Source organism: Melanerpes formicivorus, unplaced genomic scaffold, assembly GCF_026170545.1.
Source record: "Melanerpes formicivorus ecotype bairdi unplaced genomic scaffold, bMelFor1.0.p_v2 SCAF_20, whole genome shotgun sequence".
Lineage (NCBI taxonomy): Eukaryota > Metazoa > Chordata > Aves > Piciformes > Picidae > Melanerpes > Melanerpes formicivorus.
The window spans coordinates 5,937,016-5,958,103 of record NW_027142372.1 but is presented as its reverse complement, the minus strand read 5'-3'; the positions used below and the strand labels follow the sequence as shown (position 1 = coordinate 5,958,103).

The following is a 21,088-nucleotide window of genomic DNA, read 5'->3' as shown; positions in this document are numbered from 1 at the left end:
TATATTACTACTGAAAAGCTTTTTAGCCAACAACAGTTTCAAAGCAAACACATTGAACAATTTTTCATTCTCAGCAATTCTGTAAATCGTTTTAGTAGTAATTAGACTGAGCAAAATAAATAAATTGCATCATATTCCTTCAAATTGCACTACATCCAGACTAGAACATATGAAAACCTGGTAGTTTTATTTTGGTTCCTGTTTTAACCTTCAGTTTTGCATATTAACCACAGAAATCTATGCTTGCAAACAAAAGGCTACAACAAGTAGAAGGAAAAACATTATTCCAAAACCTCCTCCAGGTAGCTGACAAAAATTCCTTTGCACTGGATAAAAATCTTCTCTGATACACAGTAACATGCTGGTGCTGGCAAGCCTGTTGCAGCGTAGTACCAGCTTATCACTTTGACAACATACAGGCATCATATTATCCAGCCTCACATATTAAAGAACAGAGGCTAGGCTTCCTTCAACCCTCCTTAATTTTAGAAACAGGCAACTGTAATAACCACTGCATAGACCATTTTAGAAGTAGTCTGTTTAATTTTATACTTCAGGTTTATTAAAACAGGGCTGTGATTTAATCACCACATTATCCTCAGGAAAATGTGACTGCTGTAAGGCACAGATAAAACAAAAGAATAAAAGCCTCTGTGAATACGAAGGTAAGAGGGTAAGATTGTTTGCATGAAAAAAATAAAAAATAGCTCTCTACCACTCCAAGCACAGAAATCTCTAAGTATTCCTTAGACCAGGACGACAGAGATCTGTGCAACTGCAGGCCAGATAACTCCTGATGTTTTTGAAATCAGCCTCACCAGTGACAGTAAAAGCAGTAAGGTTGTCTGAAGTGTAGAGCTTTTTTAAAGCTCTAAAGTTCCCCTAATCATCTGAAGTGATGCAAGGGGCATGCCAATTAATCACAGGGAAAAAAGGTCCTTATTTTAGACATGGCTTTTATCCCCAACTTCAGGAGGAGGGGTTTCCTCCTGCTGTAACTCTTCACTGCCTCATGTGGGGAAGAAGAGGGCTACCTCGGCTGCATCAGCAGGCTGTTGTACTCCCAAAAGAAGAATAAAATTAGAATAACACTGATGAAAAACAATGGAGTAAGATTTTGCTTTTTTTTTTCTTTAGGGAATGACTTGGCAAACAACCTAGCTGCTACATAGGATCATTGCTCTTCAAGATAGCACTTCAGACACAACCTCCCTGTCTCCAGCGTTTTCAGCTTCTGGCCTGACTACAAGCATCTGCATATGATCAAGTCATTAAGGCAAAAGCTTGCTCACCATGAGTCCACAACAGCCCAGCCAAAGCACCCAGGTCCCTGGGCCTTCCAAGGCAATGCCAGTGGGGCTGCAGTCACAGAACAACCTGTTGCACCTATGCAAGGTGCCAGAGCATTGCAACAAGAAGGGGAAACACATGGCTAAAGCCCAGTCACTGGGGCCTTCTAATGTAACATACAACAGCCCTATGTCTACATGTACTGCAACAATATATTCCCATCTGGAAAGTACAGGAGTGGAGCATGGAGCCAACATTCCCAGAGAGAAAGCATGGGAAAGACTGCTGTGACAGCCAAGAACATTGTCAATTGCTCTGCTGCTTAGGGGGTCTTTTTCCTCCATTGATGCACCCTGCCGTATCTTCCCTTACACCAATAAAGTTCACCCCAACAAAATTTATACTCTAGCACCTTTTAGTTGAACATAGCTAATACATATATATATGTTTAAAAAAAATAAATAAACAAACCACCAACCACAAAACCACAACATGGTGGTGAGCTAAACACTATGACAAGCCTTGCAGCACTTCAGTCTTATTTTCCATGTATTTGAAAATATACAGCTAGTTATTCATTTTGCTTTCTCATTAATCACTTACTGAGTTTTAGACTAGAAGCTCCAACTCAACAGATTTGCCTGAAAAGCTGTTTCATATACTCTAGGCTTACAGTACAGTTGTAAAATCTTGTGTAAAATGTATCATTTTTACTAGCTTAGATGAAGACATGTAAATATCAGTGCTTAATTACCAGAATCTGTGTTGTATAGGAATCCTTTGGGAAAAGGGTATTCAGAAAGCAGGAATATAGATCCAATTTTCTGCCAGAAAAGTGAGATTAATACAATCTGTCATACACTACTGTCAGGGTTCAGGTGTGATAAGACAGGACAAGAATGATGAATGATGCATGCATCTTATTCCTCCTGGAAATATTTGTGTGGCAATAATTTATCTACTCAGTAAAGATACAAAGGCACAGAGAAAAGGTTAAGACAAAGCTCAAGTTTGCCTAGATTTAAGAAAAGAATAAATAGTGGAAAGGCCAAACAATAAAATGAGGCCAAGACCAACTAGGGAAACCAGGGGCAAAACTTAATTGCACATTTAGTAAGTGTCAAATGTAGTAAGTCCAAAACCAACTAGATACATAGGATGAGGAGATCTCATGCTGGGAGTGTTATTTTGCAGATGCATAAAGATTTCTGGACAGTATTTTCTCCAGCTTTTCTAACAGCTAGATTCTGGAATTAGTATCTCATTTAAGATGCAGATCATTGGTCATTGCTATAACATCAGATACCTTTGAAGAAATTAGGAAACTTAAGAAAATTTTAAACTGCAAGACAAAAAAAAAAAAAGAAAACTTTACAAAAGAGGAAGTGATTTTCTAATTTCAAATATATAATCCACTAACAAAATGCATCACTCAAAGCTGAGTGTACAAACCTTGCGTTAAGTCTTTCCCTGTAAGCATTTCTCTTTCTGTACTCCAAAAGGGAATTAAAGCTGCAAAAAAAGAAACTTCCATTTATTGGTGACATAAGCAATTGGAAGGACAGAACTCTGAGATTGAGATGGCCCCATTCAAACCCTAATGACACTTGAGCCCCAAGGGACTTAAAATTTCACCACAATTTCATCATACAGTTCTCACAAGGAAGTGGCTGGAAGTTGTACTAGCAGCCTCATCTTTTCACATTTTGTTACTTGACCGGCACAAGAGTCACAACTGGCATCTGGCACAGGAAAGGAAAACTGTGCTAGCACTGAAAGCAGAATAGTCACATTTTTATTATGTTCATAAATGTAAAGCTGTTTTTTAAAAGAATAGAGCTAAGAGGCTGTCAAGAGATAAACCAGGCTTAACATGAAGTACAAGGGAAAGAAATGCTACCTATACATCAAGAAGGCAGCTCACTGAGAATTAGTTTTGAAAAGATGAAAGAACCACAAAATTAGGTTTTAGTCCCAGTCTTTTAAGGATTACACTTGGAAAATAAAGGGACAACATCAAAGCATGAAACATGGCATGTGACCTAATGAATAGCTTAAGCTATGAAAATACTGCCAGTATTATCATTAGGCTTTCACTTCACTCAAGTATTTCTTTAAAGTCACTAAGTGGCAAACATTTGTGGGTTTGTGCACGTTGAAATACTGCAGTGGCATTTACGTTCATCAAAATGCAAAGTTTAGTTCTGAAGTTAAATGTCCCGAGCAGAATAAAAACAGAAGCAGTGGGCTAGCAAAGCTGCAATGAACACTGTGGTTTGTATAATGTATGTGTGTGTGCGTGTGTGTGTAAAGGCTTGTAAATTACAGCTTTCCCTTCCTTTCTATCAGCTACTTACTAGAGTGAGTGAATTTTGATTGTCATCTCACTTTAAAAATGGCTAGAGTGAAAAATCTGCAGACTAATTACATCCGCTTCTAGGCAACGCATTCATTTCTGGTGAAGGCATATGCCTGCTAGGCTGCTTTCAGAAATTATTCCAAAGTCATTTCACTGGCAATGTGCTCTTCTTCAAACCATGTATGACTGTTTCATAAGACATACTGAATCACTCTGAGTTAGTGTTTTCCTACAGACATTTCACATACCAGTTCAAAAGCTCGCTCTTGAACACAGTACAAAAATTTAAGGGCAGCTTCTAGATTTGTAATTGAAGAGTCCTCCATCAGACAGTCCTTCCCTCAAGTGAAAACTAATGCACCGTGCAAGTGAGCCACTGAATGTTCACAGCTGTGGGTGGAGAAGATTGCAGTTGAGAAAGCAATTTTAATTTTCCATTCATTTCCAAACCCGCAGCTGCTACAAATGGCATGTGGTTTTAAAAGCTTTACAATAATGCACTGAAAGGCAGTCTGAATACCACCAATAAAGACATTATTTTGATTTCTCTTTATTCAGATTAATGGGATTTAGCTAGATGCTCTCCCTCCCTCAGGAAAAGGTGCACAGGCACTGATAGCTGTTTGAAATAAACAGCTAGGCAAAGAAAAACACAGAAGGCTCAATTATGCTACCCTTCCAAATGCTATATTTTTAGGAATCCCAAGTATGAAACATGGCAGCCAAGCACTACAATAAGGAAGGGCATTTCATTAGTTTCTATTTAATGTAAAAAAAACAAAAATTAAAAGTATGTCAATGTTTAATAGCAGTGAGCTGCAGATGAATGACACTAAAAACTAAGGAGAAAGATGTACCACAAGTTGCTGAACACTTGTCCACTCTTCCATGATGAAGTCTGTATCTTCTTTCTCTGAAGATTTCCTTTTTATTATTCTCATTATGGGGGATAAAAAAAACAACACTGGAGAGCTAGGAAAGAAGTAGCTCACTGATTAGTAGAACACATGCACAATCTCCCTGTGAGGGTTGTTTTCTACTGTGTTATCCATACTTGCAGCAATGCAGCAAAATTTCCACATGCAATATATACACTATAAATAAATATTTGTCACATTTTATTGACATTATGCAAGGCTAATGGCACAGGTTAACTCCTTGGAAAGCTGCAGGGAAAATGGCTTGTGCAAATACCTTATTGCAATGCTATTACGAGTCAGATCAGTCAGAAAAGAAAGGTACCAAAACTTCCCTTCCCATTCCATTTGAACTGATTGCCCACAATAGAAACAAACATTTCCTGCGACATTAAGTTGTCATCAGCTTCTGTGATACCCAGTTCACTCAGTCTTTTCTTGTGCATCTGGTTCTTCTTTGCAGAAGTAGTCCCAAGTTCATTTGCAATTTCATAATTGCCTTCAGTTTCTTCAGAAATTTCAGCTTGCTCATAAAGCTCCAACTCAGTTATGCATTCAGATAGTTGTTCTTGTCTGAAGCCCCCGACACAGGCTGTCCCAGCACCTGCCTGGGTAGGGTGTGTATTCCCTAAGTCAGGAAGCAATAACAATGTCATCACAGAAAACCATTTAAAACTCCTGGAATTATATTTTCTTTAGTCTTAATGTTTTCACCTGATCCCACCCACTTTTGGGATAACAACTCAGTGACAGTCCCATATTCCAAATACCACGCAAGCTGTTTTGGAAAAAGGTTCTTTAAGATGACTTCAAGTTGCCAAGCAATAATAATAATACAAAATCACAGAGGATTTACACATTGCTTTTAGGGGCAGTGCTTGACATAGGAGAAATAGTTGTCACATTATTTATTGCAGAGGAGAAAATTCATAAAAATAATTGTGCTAGGAGCAGAGCCCAGCTGTAACACGTGAAAGAAAAACTGAGGGGAAAACTAACAAAAAGCAGAAAAGCTGTAAGAGAAGCTGTATTTGCTTTCCTGCTGGTTTCTGTATGACCTAAGAAGGCCAGCAGTCACACAGGCTCTGCTTAGCACAGGGAACAAAGAGCAGACACTTAAGGACTTAACAGAGGAAGTGCACACACATCACGTAGCACAGTATCTCTCTGCAACAAGTTCACCCTTTTGAAAATTCCAGTGTTCTGAAAGTTACGAAGAAATATTTCTGCTAAATCTGTTTAGACATTATCAAAATATTTAAGAGACTTGATTATGAATGATGCAATCAAAAAACCTGGGTACACTAGATTTACTAGTTTGAGGACTTCCTTCTAAGAAGAGAAAAAAAAAGAGATACCTTTTGTTGTCTCTGCAGAAGCATTCTTTACATCACAGGATATTGCTGGTTTAACCAGGACTACACCATATCCTTCATTATTATGGATCATATTATTGACCATGGTTATCTTGGGAACATCATTGTGTTCATCTAAAAAGTTCTACAGCAAAGAAATGGAAATCCAGAATGTTACTTTCAGCTGAAGGGATGGAAAATCTTCCAGTTCACAGGAGAATTTATAGGTATTTGCTAGAACATTATTCTTTGCCTATGCAAGTGACATTGCAAAAGGCATTTTCTTCCTTGCAGATAAGAAGTTAAGTAAGTATACTGCTATGGTGGACCAATACGAGGCAAACAAGTACCATCACCATCCTACGTGACACAGGAGTTCTACCATAAGGCAGCAAGGCTATAAAGCTAACTTAAATGCAACTATCTGCATGAATTATAGTAGGAAAAGCTTTTGAAAAGCAAGAACATTCTGCCTTGAACTGACCTTTATAAGTATTCCCTCCTTGCAGTGGTGTATGCCATTGTCTAGCAGGGTGCATATACTACCTGGATATATTTCCACACCAGCACCCTGCAAGATAAAATTGATAGCAGTTCACAGATAGTTCCATCACATTTCCAATTTAACTTGATAACTCTATAGCAGATCTTTGTGTTCATCTACCAGTTTGTGCAATGCAAAATTGTATCATCATTCCAGCTTGACAGCCTTAACCAACTTAAGCAGCCACATTGAAGGTAAGAGGCCTCATCAATAATATTGCCACCAATTCCTAAAAGCTTTAAAGGGAGTAACTGCACTGCATCAACATTGCTTGCTTCTTCTTTAGTCATCCACCTCAATACTCAACAATCCCAACACTCTTCAGATTATCCTAATTAAAGTTCAATTCTGCATTTATCATCCTTCTGTAAGAATTAATAGACAAGGTGTCCAAAAAGGTCAATCATTCACAGAACAAATCCAAGTTTTTATGAAAAAGAAAAAAAACATATGAGCAGAGAAAACTGAAAGTCATGTGCAGCAAGAATTTTAAAAATAAATCAATCCAGCCACATCATAATGATTATTTCAAAGATCTCCCATTGTTACATCATGTTCATATCACACACAGATCTGCATGAGACACCTCATTCTAGATGCTATTGGAGTCTACAAGACCACTGAGACCAATCTCTTAAGCTTAGTAACACGTGGCTATCCAAAATGAATTTGTAAAGGTTCTTCCATGAACAACAGAAGTCACCCCATTACCAAATGTATTATTTCCAAGCAAAAGCCTTTATTTTTATCTAAGCAATAAGCCAACATTAAGAATTTGTACCTTGGCACCATACAGATCTGACTTCTGCACTAGTAGTTCAGCTGATGTTCGTACTGTTATGCCTGTAGTTTCACATTGTAACACACAATTCTCCAGGGTGGTTTTCCCTTGATGGACATCTACACACAGAAAACAAACACTGTTAAATTACAGTATCACAGTATCACATAGGTTGGAAAGGACCTCAAGGATCATCAAGTCCAACCTATCAACACAGACCCCATGACTAGACCATGGCACCAAGTGCCACGTCCAATCTCCCCTTGAACGCCTCCAGGGTCGATGACTCAACCACCTCCCTGGGCAACCCGTTCCAATGACGAATGACTCGCTCGGTGAAGAACTTCCTTCTCACCTCGAGTCTAAACCTCCCCTGGTGCAGCTTGAGACTGTGTCCCCTTGTTCTGATGCTGGTTGCCTGGGAGAAGAGGCCAACCCCTTCCTGGCTACAACCACCTTTCAGGTAGTTGTAGAGGGCAATGAGGTCACCCCTGAGCCTCCTCTTCTCCAGGCTAAACAGCTCCCTCAGCCTCTCCTCATAGGGCTTGTGCTCAAGGCCTCTCACCAGCCTTGTTGCCCTTCTCTGGACACGTTCAAGTGTTTTGATGTCCTTCTTAAACTGAGGGGCCCAGAACTGGACACAGTACTCAAGGTGCGGCCTAACCAAAGCAGAGTACAGGGGCACTATGACCTCCCTGCTCCTGCTGGCCACACTATTCCTAATGCAGGCCAGGATGCTATTGGCCCTCCTGGCCACCTGGGCACACTGTTGGCTCATATTCAGGTGGCTGTCGATCAGCACACCCAGGTCCCTCTCTGTTTGGGAGCTCTCCAGCCACTCCAACCCCAGCCTGTAGCTTTGCATGGGATTGCCGTAGCCAAAGTGCAGCACTCGGCACTTGGACTTGTTGAATGACATCCCATTGGACTGTGCCCATCTGTCCAGTCGGTCGAGGTCCCTCTGCAGAGCCTTTCTACCCTCTAACTGACTAACATCTGCCCCTAACAGTTATGGAAAGGTTAACCACTCCTATGAACAGATGAGCTTCTAGTATTTCTGCAGTGTGAATAAATGACTATTTTGAAACAATACACTGCAGGTAAAATAATATGTTCATGCACGTTTTGAGCTCATGCTATTAATCTAGTGTGAGTAGAAACACTGCTGCAAGGGAATACCATATTCATCTTAGAAGTTTTGGAGCTTTTAGTATCATAGTATCAGTCAGGGTTGGAAGGGACCACAAGGATCATCTAGTTCCAACCCCCCTGCCATGGGCAGGGACACCCCACACTAGATCAGGCTGGCCAGAGCCTCATCCAGCTTGGTCTTAAACACCTCCAGGGACGGGGCCTCAACCACCTCCCTGGACAACCCATTCCAGGGCTTCACCACTCTCATGGTGAAGAACTTCCTCCTCACATCCAGCCTGAATTTTGATTTTTAAAAATTGATAGTGACTATTTTTGTCATTGCATTCCTAAGAGACTTTTGAATTAGTAAGATATTAAATACTTGTTAACACCTGTGTACATGTTAACATCTTCAACATGTTAGCATGTTTAAAATGCCTCTTGAGACAAAGTATTAACTAGCAAAGTCAAGATGCTTTTATACTTACTTAAAATCCCCTCCACGGCATCATGTTGTACTAACTTCAAACTAGAGATCCTTATATCAGCTCCTGTGCAGTCAATAAAGTTGTCACCTTTCCCCTGTTTTTCTATCACAATGTCATCTGGCAGGCCATAGCCTTATAGGAGAGGTGAAAGATGCAAGTTTGACGAATAAATGTTAGCAGTCAGTTAATCGGTACAGAACACATGGAAATCAAATCTTGAATAGTTTTCCATCCAGCAGTCAGGCTACACTTTACATCCCCTTTCTAAAGAGGCACAGGCACCCCAAACCAAACTCAAGAGTTACCTTGATAACATACAATAAAATGCAAAGTTATTTTAGACAGCTGAACAAAAAGGTAACACCTCACATTTGCCAAAGTTGAAGTTCTCAGTCCCAAAAGTTACAACAGACCAGGGAGATGTAGTAACCATGGACAGACAGGCACATGCAGTCTGCTTGCAAAGTACAGAAGTTCACTAAGGCAGGCAGAAAGTCTAAAGAGCACAATGGAAAAGGCAGTTGCCACCACAGCACAAGAAAGCAAGTAGAAAGGACTTGACATTGTTAGGGAAGCTGAGTGAAGCTTACTATTTAAATGAAGCTTGGGCAATGTTCCTGTGTTGGTTTCAGACTGATTCAGATTAGAAAAACTTTCACAAGCACATGCCAACATTGATTTACTAAGCCATCTACAGTTGTCAGCATTCAACTACTTACAAGGAAATTTATGAGCATGTAAACTTTTTATTGCTTGTCACTGACAAGAATCATGATAAGGAAAGCAATAATGCAACATCTATTAAAGCAGCATGAGTCCTATCATTTTCTGAAACCACACGCAAGCTCAGATAAGAAGTGCCTGAGCAGGATGTTAGCTTCTAACCAAGTACATAAATAAATACTGTAATGTGCAAGTCAGAAGATTAAAACAAACAAGCCACACAAAAGAAACCAAAACAACCCACCTTTGAACAAGAGTTAGCAAAACATTTAAGACAGCAGACTAAATGCAAAGTGACTCACAATGTAACATCTAGAAATCTTTTCCCTCTGCTACCAATTTAAGGTCAGCCTAGGGAGGGGGTGACATGCAGCAGTTCACTTCCAGTATGTAACAGAACACCACAGGACAGCAGATTGCACATCTAGTTTCACTTCACACCACTACAGAGAGAAGTCAACATCCAAGGCCAGAGTTTTAGGAATAACTGTCCTACAGACTACTCACAGATCTTCCAGCCATTCTTTCAGCTTACTTTATACTTCACCTCTGAAGCATCAGCTCAAGTAGTAAGAAGGAAATGGTAACAAGCCAAAGAGTCACCTGCTGTCAAGTGGTGTTCAATGCACAGCATCACTGTAGCTGTACACTTAGCTGTAAGCTAAATGACTCCACGGGAACTAAAGGCAATTGCCATCGAGTAACACCAGTCACAGAGAAGCAGATGCTACAGGTGGCTACGCAGCTTGAGCAACTACTGCACAAGCTAAACGGAAGCTCCTAGGTGCCTTTGCTACATATTTTTGTCAAGTGTTAGAAGTTAGCCTTTCCATAATTTCCTGCAGCTGCTACTGCTTTAGCCTCATTTAGTTCTGGTAGGTTTTAATTTATGCCTGATTTACTAATCCTCATACTTTCAACTTTAGTACTGACTTGCACAGTGGCTGGAGAAAAATAAAAGCTCTGCTAACCAAAGTGACATTACATCTGATGAGTCACTCCTTCATCCCAAGAAAACCACTAAAACAGCCAGCTGTTCAGATTAGTGCCAGCAATTTTTGTCTTGATGCTCCTACTTCAAATATTTTTCAGCTGATACTGTTGCTATAAGAACTTCTCTAACAAGAGTCCATGTAAGAAGATTAAATACCCTGACATGTACTCATTACTCAGATTGGGTCATACTGAAGATACCTAAGTGCCTTGCTCCTTAAAGAGCAGCTCATCTTTAATGGGTCTGCTTAATAGGTCTGCATTTTCACCATTTATATTACTGTTTCCCCAAAGCTAAAAAGCAGTAAATATCACCCCACACAATTTGAGAACAATGTCATTCTTGCAGATAAAGCACTCTGAGGTCTTTTATCCTACAGGTATAGTATCTATCAGCCTGCATATCTATATAAACCAAACATACATGAGAGAAGGACAAGAAAGAAAACAACAGTAACAGAACAAGGACAACAAGAAAATAACAGCAGGAAATTAAACTCTCAGCCTTCTTCCCATTAAGAAGTTTTGACAAGATAACACAGCTAAATAAGCATCTGAACAGCTGCAGAAGCCCCAGTGATATACAGATTATTAGACATGCACACTGTTGCAATACAAATCAGAGGAATTACACTGAGAATTGCAGGGAAGAGACAGCACCATATCCTAGACAAGGCAAAAGTATTTAGAACAAACGTTTTGCAAGAAAAATGCAGTTGCATGCTGTTTCTATTTCTAGGAAAGACACACATTAAATCTACAGATTCTTCCCTACCCACATGCTTCACATAATGCAGATTCACATTGGTAGCCCACACACACATAACAGACATGCAGTAAGTGCCATAAACTAAGTTCCAGTTACACTTGGCTCTTTCCCTCTGTATTCAACTGTGCTATACTGGCAGTGAGTCCGAATAAACCTCTGAAGCAGATTAAGACATGCAAAGAACAAGGACATCTCTCAAGTACTTTAAAGTTAATGATTCTAAAACCTGAATGCTCTCAGAATCACTTTTGCAATTCCTAGATTTAAAAACAAATAAATAGTAGATCAAGTCTGCCATGTATCTCTTGAATCCTCTCTATCTATATAATCCGGATTTATCCTGACAAATAGAGGGGGAATGATGAATTTATTAACATTCAGCGAAGTCTGCAGAAGTAATTGTGGCTGATGAAACAGCTTACTCCATCCTGCATTAGACAGTTTACAAGCAGAACGGGGAACACTTTCAAGAAAAAAGCAAATGCTGTTGCCAAACTCTGCAAAAAGTCAACCCTTGTATGCAGAGCTAGCTTAAGACATTCAGATCACGGTTTTAAAAGTCTCTGTGCTAGAGAACTTTCTACCTTCTAGTTGAACTGAATCAGCAATGCAGAACACGCCATCTACCACATAATGACCAGGACAGATGATGACTTTGTCTCCTTCATAACAGGCATTTACAGCTGTCAGTGGATCATTGTGAAACTGTAAAAGACAAATAATACATTCAGCTTCTGGAGAATGCTATAAAACTAGATGTATTTATGCCCTAAAATCTTGCCTTTCAATTAAATGTTGTCACTTTTGCTTCAAAGAAACCCTTTCTAATGGCATCAATAATGTGTAATTTCTGCTTTTAGCTCGAGGAACCTCATTTCTTTGCTTTATGTCATGACCATTCCCCCATGAGAAAACTAGGGCAGAAACAAAGATTTAAGAGCACATGCACCAGAAAGCAAACCTCAATATGGCCTTGGATCTAGGCCAACATTTGAACTGAGCCTCCCTATGAATTACTGGAGAAATTGATGGCAGAAGGTAAAGAAAACAAACAACCGACAAGCTGGTCTGGACACTGACATAACTCTTTGCTCAGCTGCAAGTCACCCCAAAACTGAGCTTGGATATAAATGGCAGGTCCACATAGTCCTTTTTCTCAAAGAGGGCAGGCCTATTCAGGGGAATTCTGCACTGAAGGATAAACAAGTATACAGAAACACTGCACATTTACTGCTCCAGGATAAACATAGCGAGAGCATTTTTCAATTGCTGAGCCAGAGAATCTAATTTGTAGCCCCAAAATTAATCCAGGACCTTCCACATGGCTCCATTTAGGTTATCTGTAATTCATGAACTTGATCAGAATGTAACAAGTAATTTCATTTGGGCCCAAGGAGTCCAAGACTGTTCTTAACTGCTGAAGTGCTAAGTCCTGCCTCAATTCACTGAAACTAAACCTAACTGTAATTGTATCTTCTACACAGAACTGGAACAACAGAACAACATTTTTCTTCAGCAGACAAATGAAATTATTTGTATCATCCAGTCTTACCATTTACTGTTTAAATTACAGTGCTTTTTTGAACTGAAAAAAGGAACTGTGCAAATGTAATATCTTGCACACAACTACTTACTCTTCCACACTGTTTCTTGAGGAATAGTATTAGCAGACAGACAACTCCTGTTACTGTACCTGTATTTCTAGTTCTTCACCACAAGATTTAGGGCAAAGTTTGTCCCTCATCAAAGACTGCAGCAGACTTGCCATCATGGTTGATGATACCACATGAGTGATCTTGGTACCCATTGGTCTCAGTCCTTTAGCTTGGAGACCACTGTATTTTTGGTAGCCAAACACATACCTAAAAAAGAGCAAAGCCATCAGTTTTCTTCAGCAAAGAGCATCTGTGGGTAGCTTCCCATATGGCCCTCCTTGCACAAACCCACCAATTACCTCAGCAGAGGATTCTCAATTATCTTTAGCTTCTGTTTTAAGTGCTCTATTTTCTCATACAATTTTAGTCCTTCCACCATGGAGACGTTTTCTATTTCCGAATCCAAATCACTGCTTGAAATGCTGCTCCTCACATTTAAAAACTTCCTGTAAAGCTCTTCACATTGAGACAACAAGTTCTGGTAATCAGCTACAAGCCCCGAAGGCACACGGTGTTCAAGAATGTCATAATGCCTGCAATTCAAGCAAGGGGTCAGTGTATTCCACATCTACAATTTTGAAAGATCAAATATAAGCCTGGAGAATCTGAGGAGTTCTGCACCAGTACTTCAGTCAAGATTCTCTGCAGTCTACATCAAGGCTGCTCGTTCTTATTTGAAAGCAACAAAACCAAACCTCTGAACAGATACAACCATTAATTCATGTAGTTGTCCATCCATCTCGAAAAATTACCAAAGCTCACTCTAAAACAAAGGCATAAGCATAGCTATAAAAAACAAAACAACAAAAAGCCAAAAAGTAAGAATTGAGGAAGTAATTAGATATAAAAATTAATCTAGCTTTAAGCATTTATTGGAAAAGCTGAAAAAATCATGTCTGAAATAGAACAATGTGACATCTCCATCAGCCACAATCTAAGCAACTACATGGACAAAGAAAAAACACAAAATGCAGAATAAGCAAGACAGATAAACTGAGAATCTGAAGGCATTGCATAGTAGATTTTTGCAGTATCTCAAGAGTATTCTCTACATATGAAAGAGCAGACCAGAAAATGCCAGCCCGAAGCTGCATTGCCAAAGTCAGAAAGATAAGGACATCTGCCAGCTAGACAGTGCCAAGAACTCAAGGGCCAATCACATAGGCCCAATCATGGTCACTATAAGAAAACTGGACAGCAATTAATGATGCAAACAAGATTTAATTATCTCACACAGTTTTTATAGGGAACCAGCTGAACAAGAGGCTATTCAAGAGGCTACATGAAATACCAGCCAAGGCACCCCCTCAACTTTCAGAAGTTCTTTAAAAGAGAATTTTTAATCAAAGCAGTCAGTATCTATACAATTCCAATAAACAGGGTGAGCAGAAACAAAGAGCTTCATAAAATTTTGGCAACAGGATTATCAGAGACAGTGTAACACAGTGGAGCATGATTAACAGCAGAGTTTATAGTGATACAGAAGTATAAAATACCTGAAGTAAACTATGTTGTAAGTATTCGGCTATAACAGTTGAAAGCTGGTCAATAAGAAAGTGCCTAAAACTACCTTGTGTTTTCAAGCTTTAGTTAAACAATTCACATGACTTTACTTGCCTCAGAAGACTAGTACAACCTGATGTGCAGTGTAATGATACTGTTCTCATTAATAGTGCTCAGAGATCTGAAAAGTACATGTTGCCATGCATTAATTTCTGCACTGATACATCAGTGCTTAGATCTCAACACAGGATAGCACCAACAACGGTGTAGCTTGGAGGATAGCCTTTATATCAAGTATGATATGGAAATATAAGAAAGGATAACATTTACTTTTCTTCTAAAAGACACAGTTTAACTGTTCTGCATGCTTGTTAAAATGGCTGCAAGTTATTGCAAAAAACTGAAGACATTATTCCATGGCACATCATTGCATTCTGGTTTCCTTCCCCCCAGTCTCCATCAGACTCCAGAAACTCAACAGAATAGCTATTTTCTGCAGCATAAACACTGCAGAAAGGCATACAATTTCCATATATAACACTTCTGCCTTAATTTGTGTGATCTCAGAAAAACACAGGCAAATGTGAGTCCTCACATGTCATATTGTGTCCTGTCTGAAATTCAGAGAGGCCCGCAGCCATTTTCATAGTCTGGGTAATTATACTAATTCTATTTGTAAAGCATGTGCTATATCCTAGCTTATGTAATGCCATATTGTAAATAGCACTTCAGGGGAGGTTACAAATGTTCTCTAATTACATAATGATAGGGGTTGGAAGTGCCCTCTGGAGATCATCTTATCTAACCCCTCTACTAACACAGGTTCACCTAGATCAGGTTTCACAGGAAGGTGTCCAGGTGGGTTTTGAAAGTCTCCAGAGAAGGTGACTCCCCAACCTCTCTAGGTAGCGTGTACCAGGCCTCCATCACCTTCAAAGTAAAGATGTTTTCCCTTAAGTTCAAGCAAAAACTCCTGTGTTCTAGTCTATTGCCATTTCCCCTTGTCCTATCACTGGGAACCACTAAAAAGAGCCCAGCCCCATCCTCATGACCTCCACCTGTTAGATACCTATCAACACTGCTAAGATCCCCTCTCAGTCTTACTCTTCTCCAGGCTGAAGAGCTACAAGTCTTTCAGCCTCTTCCTGTGACAGAAATGCTCCAGTCCCCTAATCATCCTCATGGCCCTTCTGTCAGACTCTCTCCAGTATTTCCCTCTCCCTCTTGAACTGGAGAGCCCAGAACTGGACACAATATTCCAGGTGCAGCCTCACCAAGGAAGAGTAGAGGGGGAGGAAAACTTCCCATGACCTGCCAGCTACATTCTTCTTAGAACACCCCAGAAGACCATTGGCCATTTTGGCCACAAGGGCACATTGCTGCCCAGGGTAGACTTCTCATCCACCATCACACTCTGGTTCTTTTCTGCAGAGCTGTTTTCCAGCATGTCAACCCCATGCCTGGATTAGTGTAGGGGGTTATTACTCCCCAGGTGCAGGACTCCACACTTGCCCTTGTTGAACTTCATGAGGTTCACCGCTGCCCAGCTCTCCAGCCTGTCCAGGTTTTGCTGAATGGCAGCAGAGTTTGATGATGTGCCAGCCACTCCTCACAGTTTTACAGGTTAATAGAATGGTTTAGGTTGGAAGGGACCTAATCTGGTTCCAACCGCCACACACACTTTGCATCAATAGAATGTACTTTCAGCATGTTTGCTATTTATGTAGCTCCCCAGCATCAAACCTGGATCTGCATAACACAGCATCATGAATATCTGGAAGTTTAAGTTACAAGTGAAGGAACTCAGAAGTAACTCTCATGAGCAGTGTGTCAAATCTCAGAGGAAAACCTACAGCAAGAATCACTTTTCAACTATTTGTTCAAGGTATGTTTTCTGGTGTGCTTTGTTTATCTAGCACTCAAAAATACAAGCAGATTGTGTCCTTGTGCACTGCCTCAGTTCCATATGGCAGAACAGCCTTAAAAATTCACCTTTGGAAAACCTAACGCAGACTAATCCCACTAGGGAAAGAAATACACACATTCATCCTTCAGCATGACCAATCTGCAAGGTTTTGTTTACATTCAGTTCCATTCTGGTTTTTATTCTATGCCCAGAGGTACCAGAGCATCCCACAGTAACTTTAATTAGGATTACAATTGGTACGCCTGTGCTTCAAAGAAGACTCTAGCTGGGTTTGGAGTGCCATCTGATGGAAGGTTAAGGATTACTGGGAAAAACAGGGTTCAGAAATCGTGAGGCAACTTCCACAGTACCTTCTTTACATACAAAATTTTGACTATCAGATAATGAATGTTGTTAGAACAAACTCACTTTGACTTACTAGTGAACGAGTAGGGGTTTTTAAACCTCATTGTGTCACAACTCCAACATTCCTGTGGTTCTACTCTAATAACATCAAAAGGTGTTCCACTTACAGTCTCAGTCGAGGCTCAACGCATCGCACAAAGTAATCAAAATCATCCTCCTCCTCCTCATCCCAGGTCCTCCAGATGCACTGGTAGAAGAACCTTTTGAAGTAAAGTAAGTATTTAATCACACAAAGGAGGCCACATTTGCCTGTGCTGAGACAACTGTACTGGAAACATGACTATAACCAATTTGATAATTTAATCACAAAGCATTACCTCTCTCCAGCTCCATGTTACTGTTCTGTAAACTGTTAGTATACAGAGCAATTATCTTTCTTGTCCTTCACCTGCATAAAGGTTTTCTTGTATATAGAAGTTGAAAATTCATAATAGCCTGAGTCCCACTTTAATAAAACAAATGAGAGTGAACTCTAAAAGATGCATTTGAACACTAGACTTACACTCTTATGATCTTGAGGCTTGTTGGTTTTGGTCAGGAATTCTTCAGCTAAGCTTTCTTTTTGACAATGAGTACTACCTCTCTCACCCAATCTTAGATCTCTATGACTGAAGTATTCTCAACAGAATGTGTCTCTCCTTTCCCTCCTGCACTCACCACTTCTGAAACTCACACAGTTCTGGACAGGAAAACCATTCCTCCTACTTTTGCTTTTTCATCCAGTTCTACTGGCTACTTGTAGACAGCTTTCAAACAGCATGGTTATATGAAAGCATGGGAGGTTGAAAGAGAAAGAAAGGTAAATAAAATAAAACAAATAAGATGTGAACAAACACCTGAAGAATAAACAGCAAATTTGGTGAAAAAGGCAAAATGCAGAAAAACAGAAGAAAGAAAAAAAATGTTGGAGAAGCAAAAGGAACACTACACTAGAACCTGAAACTGATACAGTTCAAGAAGATCTGGAGTGAAGGAGGAAAGCAACACAATTATTTTTTTCCTCTCCTTTGGCACAGAAGTGTGACAGTGACAATAAGCTGCAGCTAAACATACCTTGTAGTTGTGTAGCTGCAGAGGACAGAGATTATCTTTGTGAGCAGTCTCCTTGGAAAATCCATCATTAGACAACTTCAGAAAGCTTGGCTTGTGGAGCTGCCAGTATGACCACAAGAACTCAGGGCATCACCCAGGGTGCAATTGTTCAAGAAAAAAAATTGAATGTTGAGCATTTTCCTACCTGACATGCTCTACAGCTAGTGCTGTCTGGTCAAACTCTCCTGACTCATCATACACAACCCACAGCTCCTGTAGTGGTATCTGACGCTCCTTCAGCTCCAGCAGTTTCTGCACGCACTCAGAGGTAAAGGTGCTATCCTGTGATTCACACAGGAAAGGCTCACTGAGTCGCACAACTGCTTTCAGGGCAGAGTACTCCACATCAACAACCTGTTGGAACAAATAGTTCTCAGAACCATAGAGCTGAAGAATGGCTAACATGAAGTGCATAAGTCAGCAGGCCACACTGCCCATTGACCCACACAAACCAATGTACATTGCAGCAAAGAATCCTTTCAGCTGCAGTGATGAGCCTGGAATTTTTTTTCCAGATCACAGATCTAGAGACTTTCCCACATTTAAAACTGTTCAAATCCCTCATAATACTCATACAAGGCTAGTAAGCTGCTTATCAATTTGGGGTTTTTTCTTTTTTTTTTTTAAACAGGTGAAAACCAGCATCCTCAGACTCAGACAAATCAATACCTTACAGTTCTTTGGGACTCTTTTGGAGTTCATTTTGCAAAGTGTCCACAATAAACAAACAATCTAAAGAGTTAGCTTGGGCCAGTGAAAGCCATTTGTCACTAACTGAGCTAAAAATGGAACATCCAAGGATTGCACAAAGATATTTCACTTGGACACTGACAGGCCTAGAAAAAGTATACCAAACCAGAAACCCTCAGTGGGTCTATGGCAGAAGCATGCAACAGAGAAGAGCTATTGTCAATACCAAGGTGGGTTAAAAGGGAAATTATAATGATAACTCTATGTACAAATAGCTCTACCTCACAGCTCACCAGCACTGACTTAGTGTTCCTCCTTCCATTTTCAAGAAAGGAGCACTTTGAAAAAACTCCAATGGCTCTAGCCACCACTGGCAATTAGATATAAAAACACTACCACTGTCTATCAGCTCATAAACTTCAGAGATAAGTGATCTGTCTGTTGGAGAGGTAAATTGTGTTAATTGGAGACAAATGCCTGAGCAATTGTATTCCATTTACCTCAACAAGGACCTCAAGCACATTAGTGCGCCAGACTGCCTGCCATCCAGATGGTTCAATGACCTTCTCCAGGTACTCAGCTGTAAAGTCTTTCACTTCAGAAGCTTTGCAGTCAGCTAAAAAGAAATTGAAGACAGTACTTTTATGCAAGGAAATTGAAAAAAAGGCATGCAGATCACTGGAAAATGACAGTCGCCATAGCTGAAGAGTTCGTCTGCCACATCTTAAGTTGGACTTCATTCTATCTTGCTCATAACTATCAGTATTTCTTCTGTCTCACTATACTGAGAGAGCAGAAGAGTCATCTCATTTGTTCTTCTCTGGAAGAAGTCCAGTACTCAGCCTTTCTGGTACTGAAGGCTTAAGTGCCAGTGGTGTTAAGTATCTGTGATCTGTGCCTTTCTTAAACACTCTTATAACATACAAAAAAAAAATTCTAGCCAGACCAGTTAAAATGAAGGCCTAGAATCCACTATTAGCACCTTTTTATTTACTGATAAAACCATTGCCCCTCAGGCCACTAGCTAGAGCAGCTAAGGTTACAGTATACGTTACAGTAGCACACTACACCTTTTCTAGTCCCTGTTATTAAGAGCATCTCATGCCATTTAATACAAAATTGAGTCCATTCAAACTGGATCATCTAAACACTCACAGGAAACCTGACTGTATGCTCTTTTCTACTCAGAAATTACTTACCTAAGATGTAATCCTGGTAAGCTTTAAAGCGCTCATAAAACAAAAGATGATCAGTATGAAAAGTATCTGGAAAAAGCACATTACTATCAGGCACAGTCCTTCCTAAAGCAGTTCCTGGTTTGTCATGACTGCCATAATCACTGCAGAAATCATCTTCCTGGAGCAGATCTGGGAAGAAGAGTGGGAACAAAGCAAACCCCACAGTCAGTTCAAGGCTATCATCGCTCCTCTATTACCAAAGAATTTCTGTTCAGTCCCAGTTATACCACGAACCTACTTTCTACAACACATCTTAAATTATCCTTAGTGAAGGATAATTACTTGGTTACTTTATAGATTCGTAAAGTGATTTGGTATCCGAGAACATCCTCCGTTCCCTCGCAGGGCACTATTTCCTAGTCCCTACGGCACGCACCAGCAGTCTTGGAGCCTGGGGAAAGCAGAGCCGCAGCCTGAGGCTAGCCTTAGGCACTGCAGCTACACAGGGCGGGCTGAAGACAAGAAACATTGTCCCCGTAAGGCTGGCCAAGCAGCACGGCAGGGGAGGCCGAACAGTCTCTCTCTGTAGAATTATCCGAGCCCCAGCCAAAGCAGCCCCGAACAGCCCTAAAACGAGACGGGCGGCACCAGCGACCCTCCCGCGACTCCTCTCTCCCTTTTCCAGGTGGGATATGTGCCTGCGCAGGTATACCCCAGCCCCGGCCCCTCGACGCCGCTCTACGTAAGCCGGCAGGGAAACAGGCGACGGCGCCTGGACACACCTGGCCGTTGGTGGCTCCCAGCTGCCTGGGACAGGGAACCCCTACCTGTCTTCGCCTCCTCAACGCACTGCTGCAGATCGGCGCTGCTCGGTGCCAGCAGCGCCCCCGACTCAGCCATGCTCCCGCCTCCCCGTGCGCCTCCGCCCGCGGAAATTTCAAACTTCCCCGGCCCTTCTCCCCTGCAACGTCACCGGCAGCGGCCGCTGCGATTGGCTAGCGGCAGCCGCGGGCGGGCGGCGGTGCCAGGGCCGTTGGGACTGCCTTGGGGCGGGCCGGGCGGGCCTGGGGTGTGCTCGTTACCCGCTGCTGTGCCCAGCGGCAGAGATCGTTGTGGATGGTCGCGCTCTTTCTGGAGTCGGGTGTCAGCCGGAGAGACTGAAACAAAACGGAATGCTTAAAAACCTTCACCTGTCAGTCATAACCAAAGCGACACATCTGTCCCATTCTTGCAGAACAAAACACCGACGCGCCGGAAGGAAGGGCAGCATCTCTCCGCAATGGGG

At 41.0% G+C, this 21,088-nt stretch overlaps 1 protein-coding gene across 1 annotated transcript; it reads right to left on the bottom strand.

Annotated features, from left to right (window-relative positions):
• Positions 1-2,693: 2,693 nt before the first annotated feature.
• SHCBP1 (SHC binding and spindle associated 1) lies at positions 2,694-20,736 on the bottom strand. The gene is made up of 13 exons (XM_068150601.1): positions 20,631-20,736; positions 19,825-19,992; positions 19,126-19,241; positions 18,081-18,289; positions 16,951-17,043; positions 13,308-13,541; positions 13,047-13,215; positions 11,938-12,058; positions 8,869-9,000; positions 7,247-7,365; positions 6,406-6,492; positions 5,925-6,066; positions 2,694-5,194 (listed from the first exon to the last, which is right to left on the bottom strand). The coding sequence occupies exons 1-13, from the start codon at positions 20,701-20,703 to the stop codon at positions 4,875-4,877; spliced, it is 1,983 nt and encodes a 660-aa protein (XP_068006702.1). The 5' UTR covers positions 20,704-20,736; the 3' UTR covers positions 2,694-4,874.
• Between the last annotated feature and the right edge of the window lie 352 nt (positions 20,737-21,088).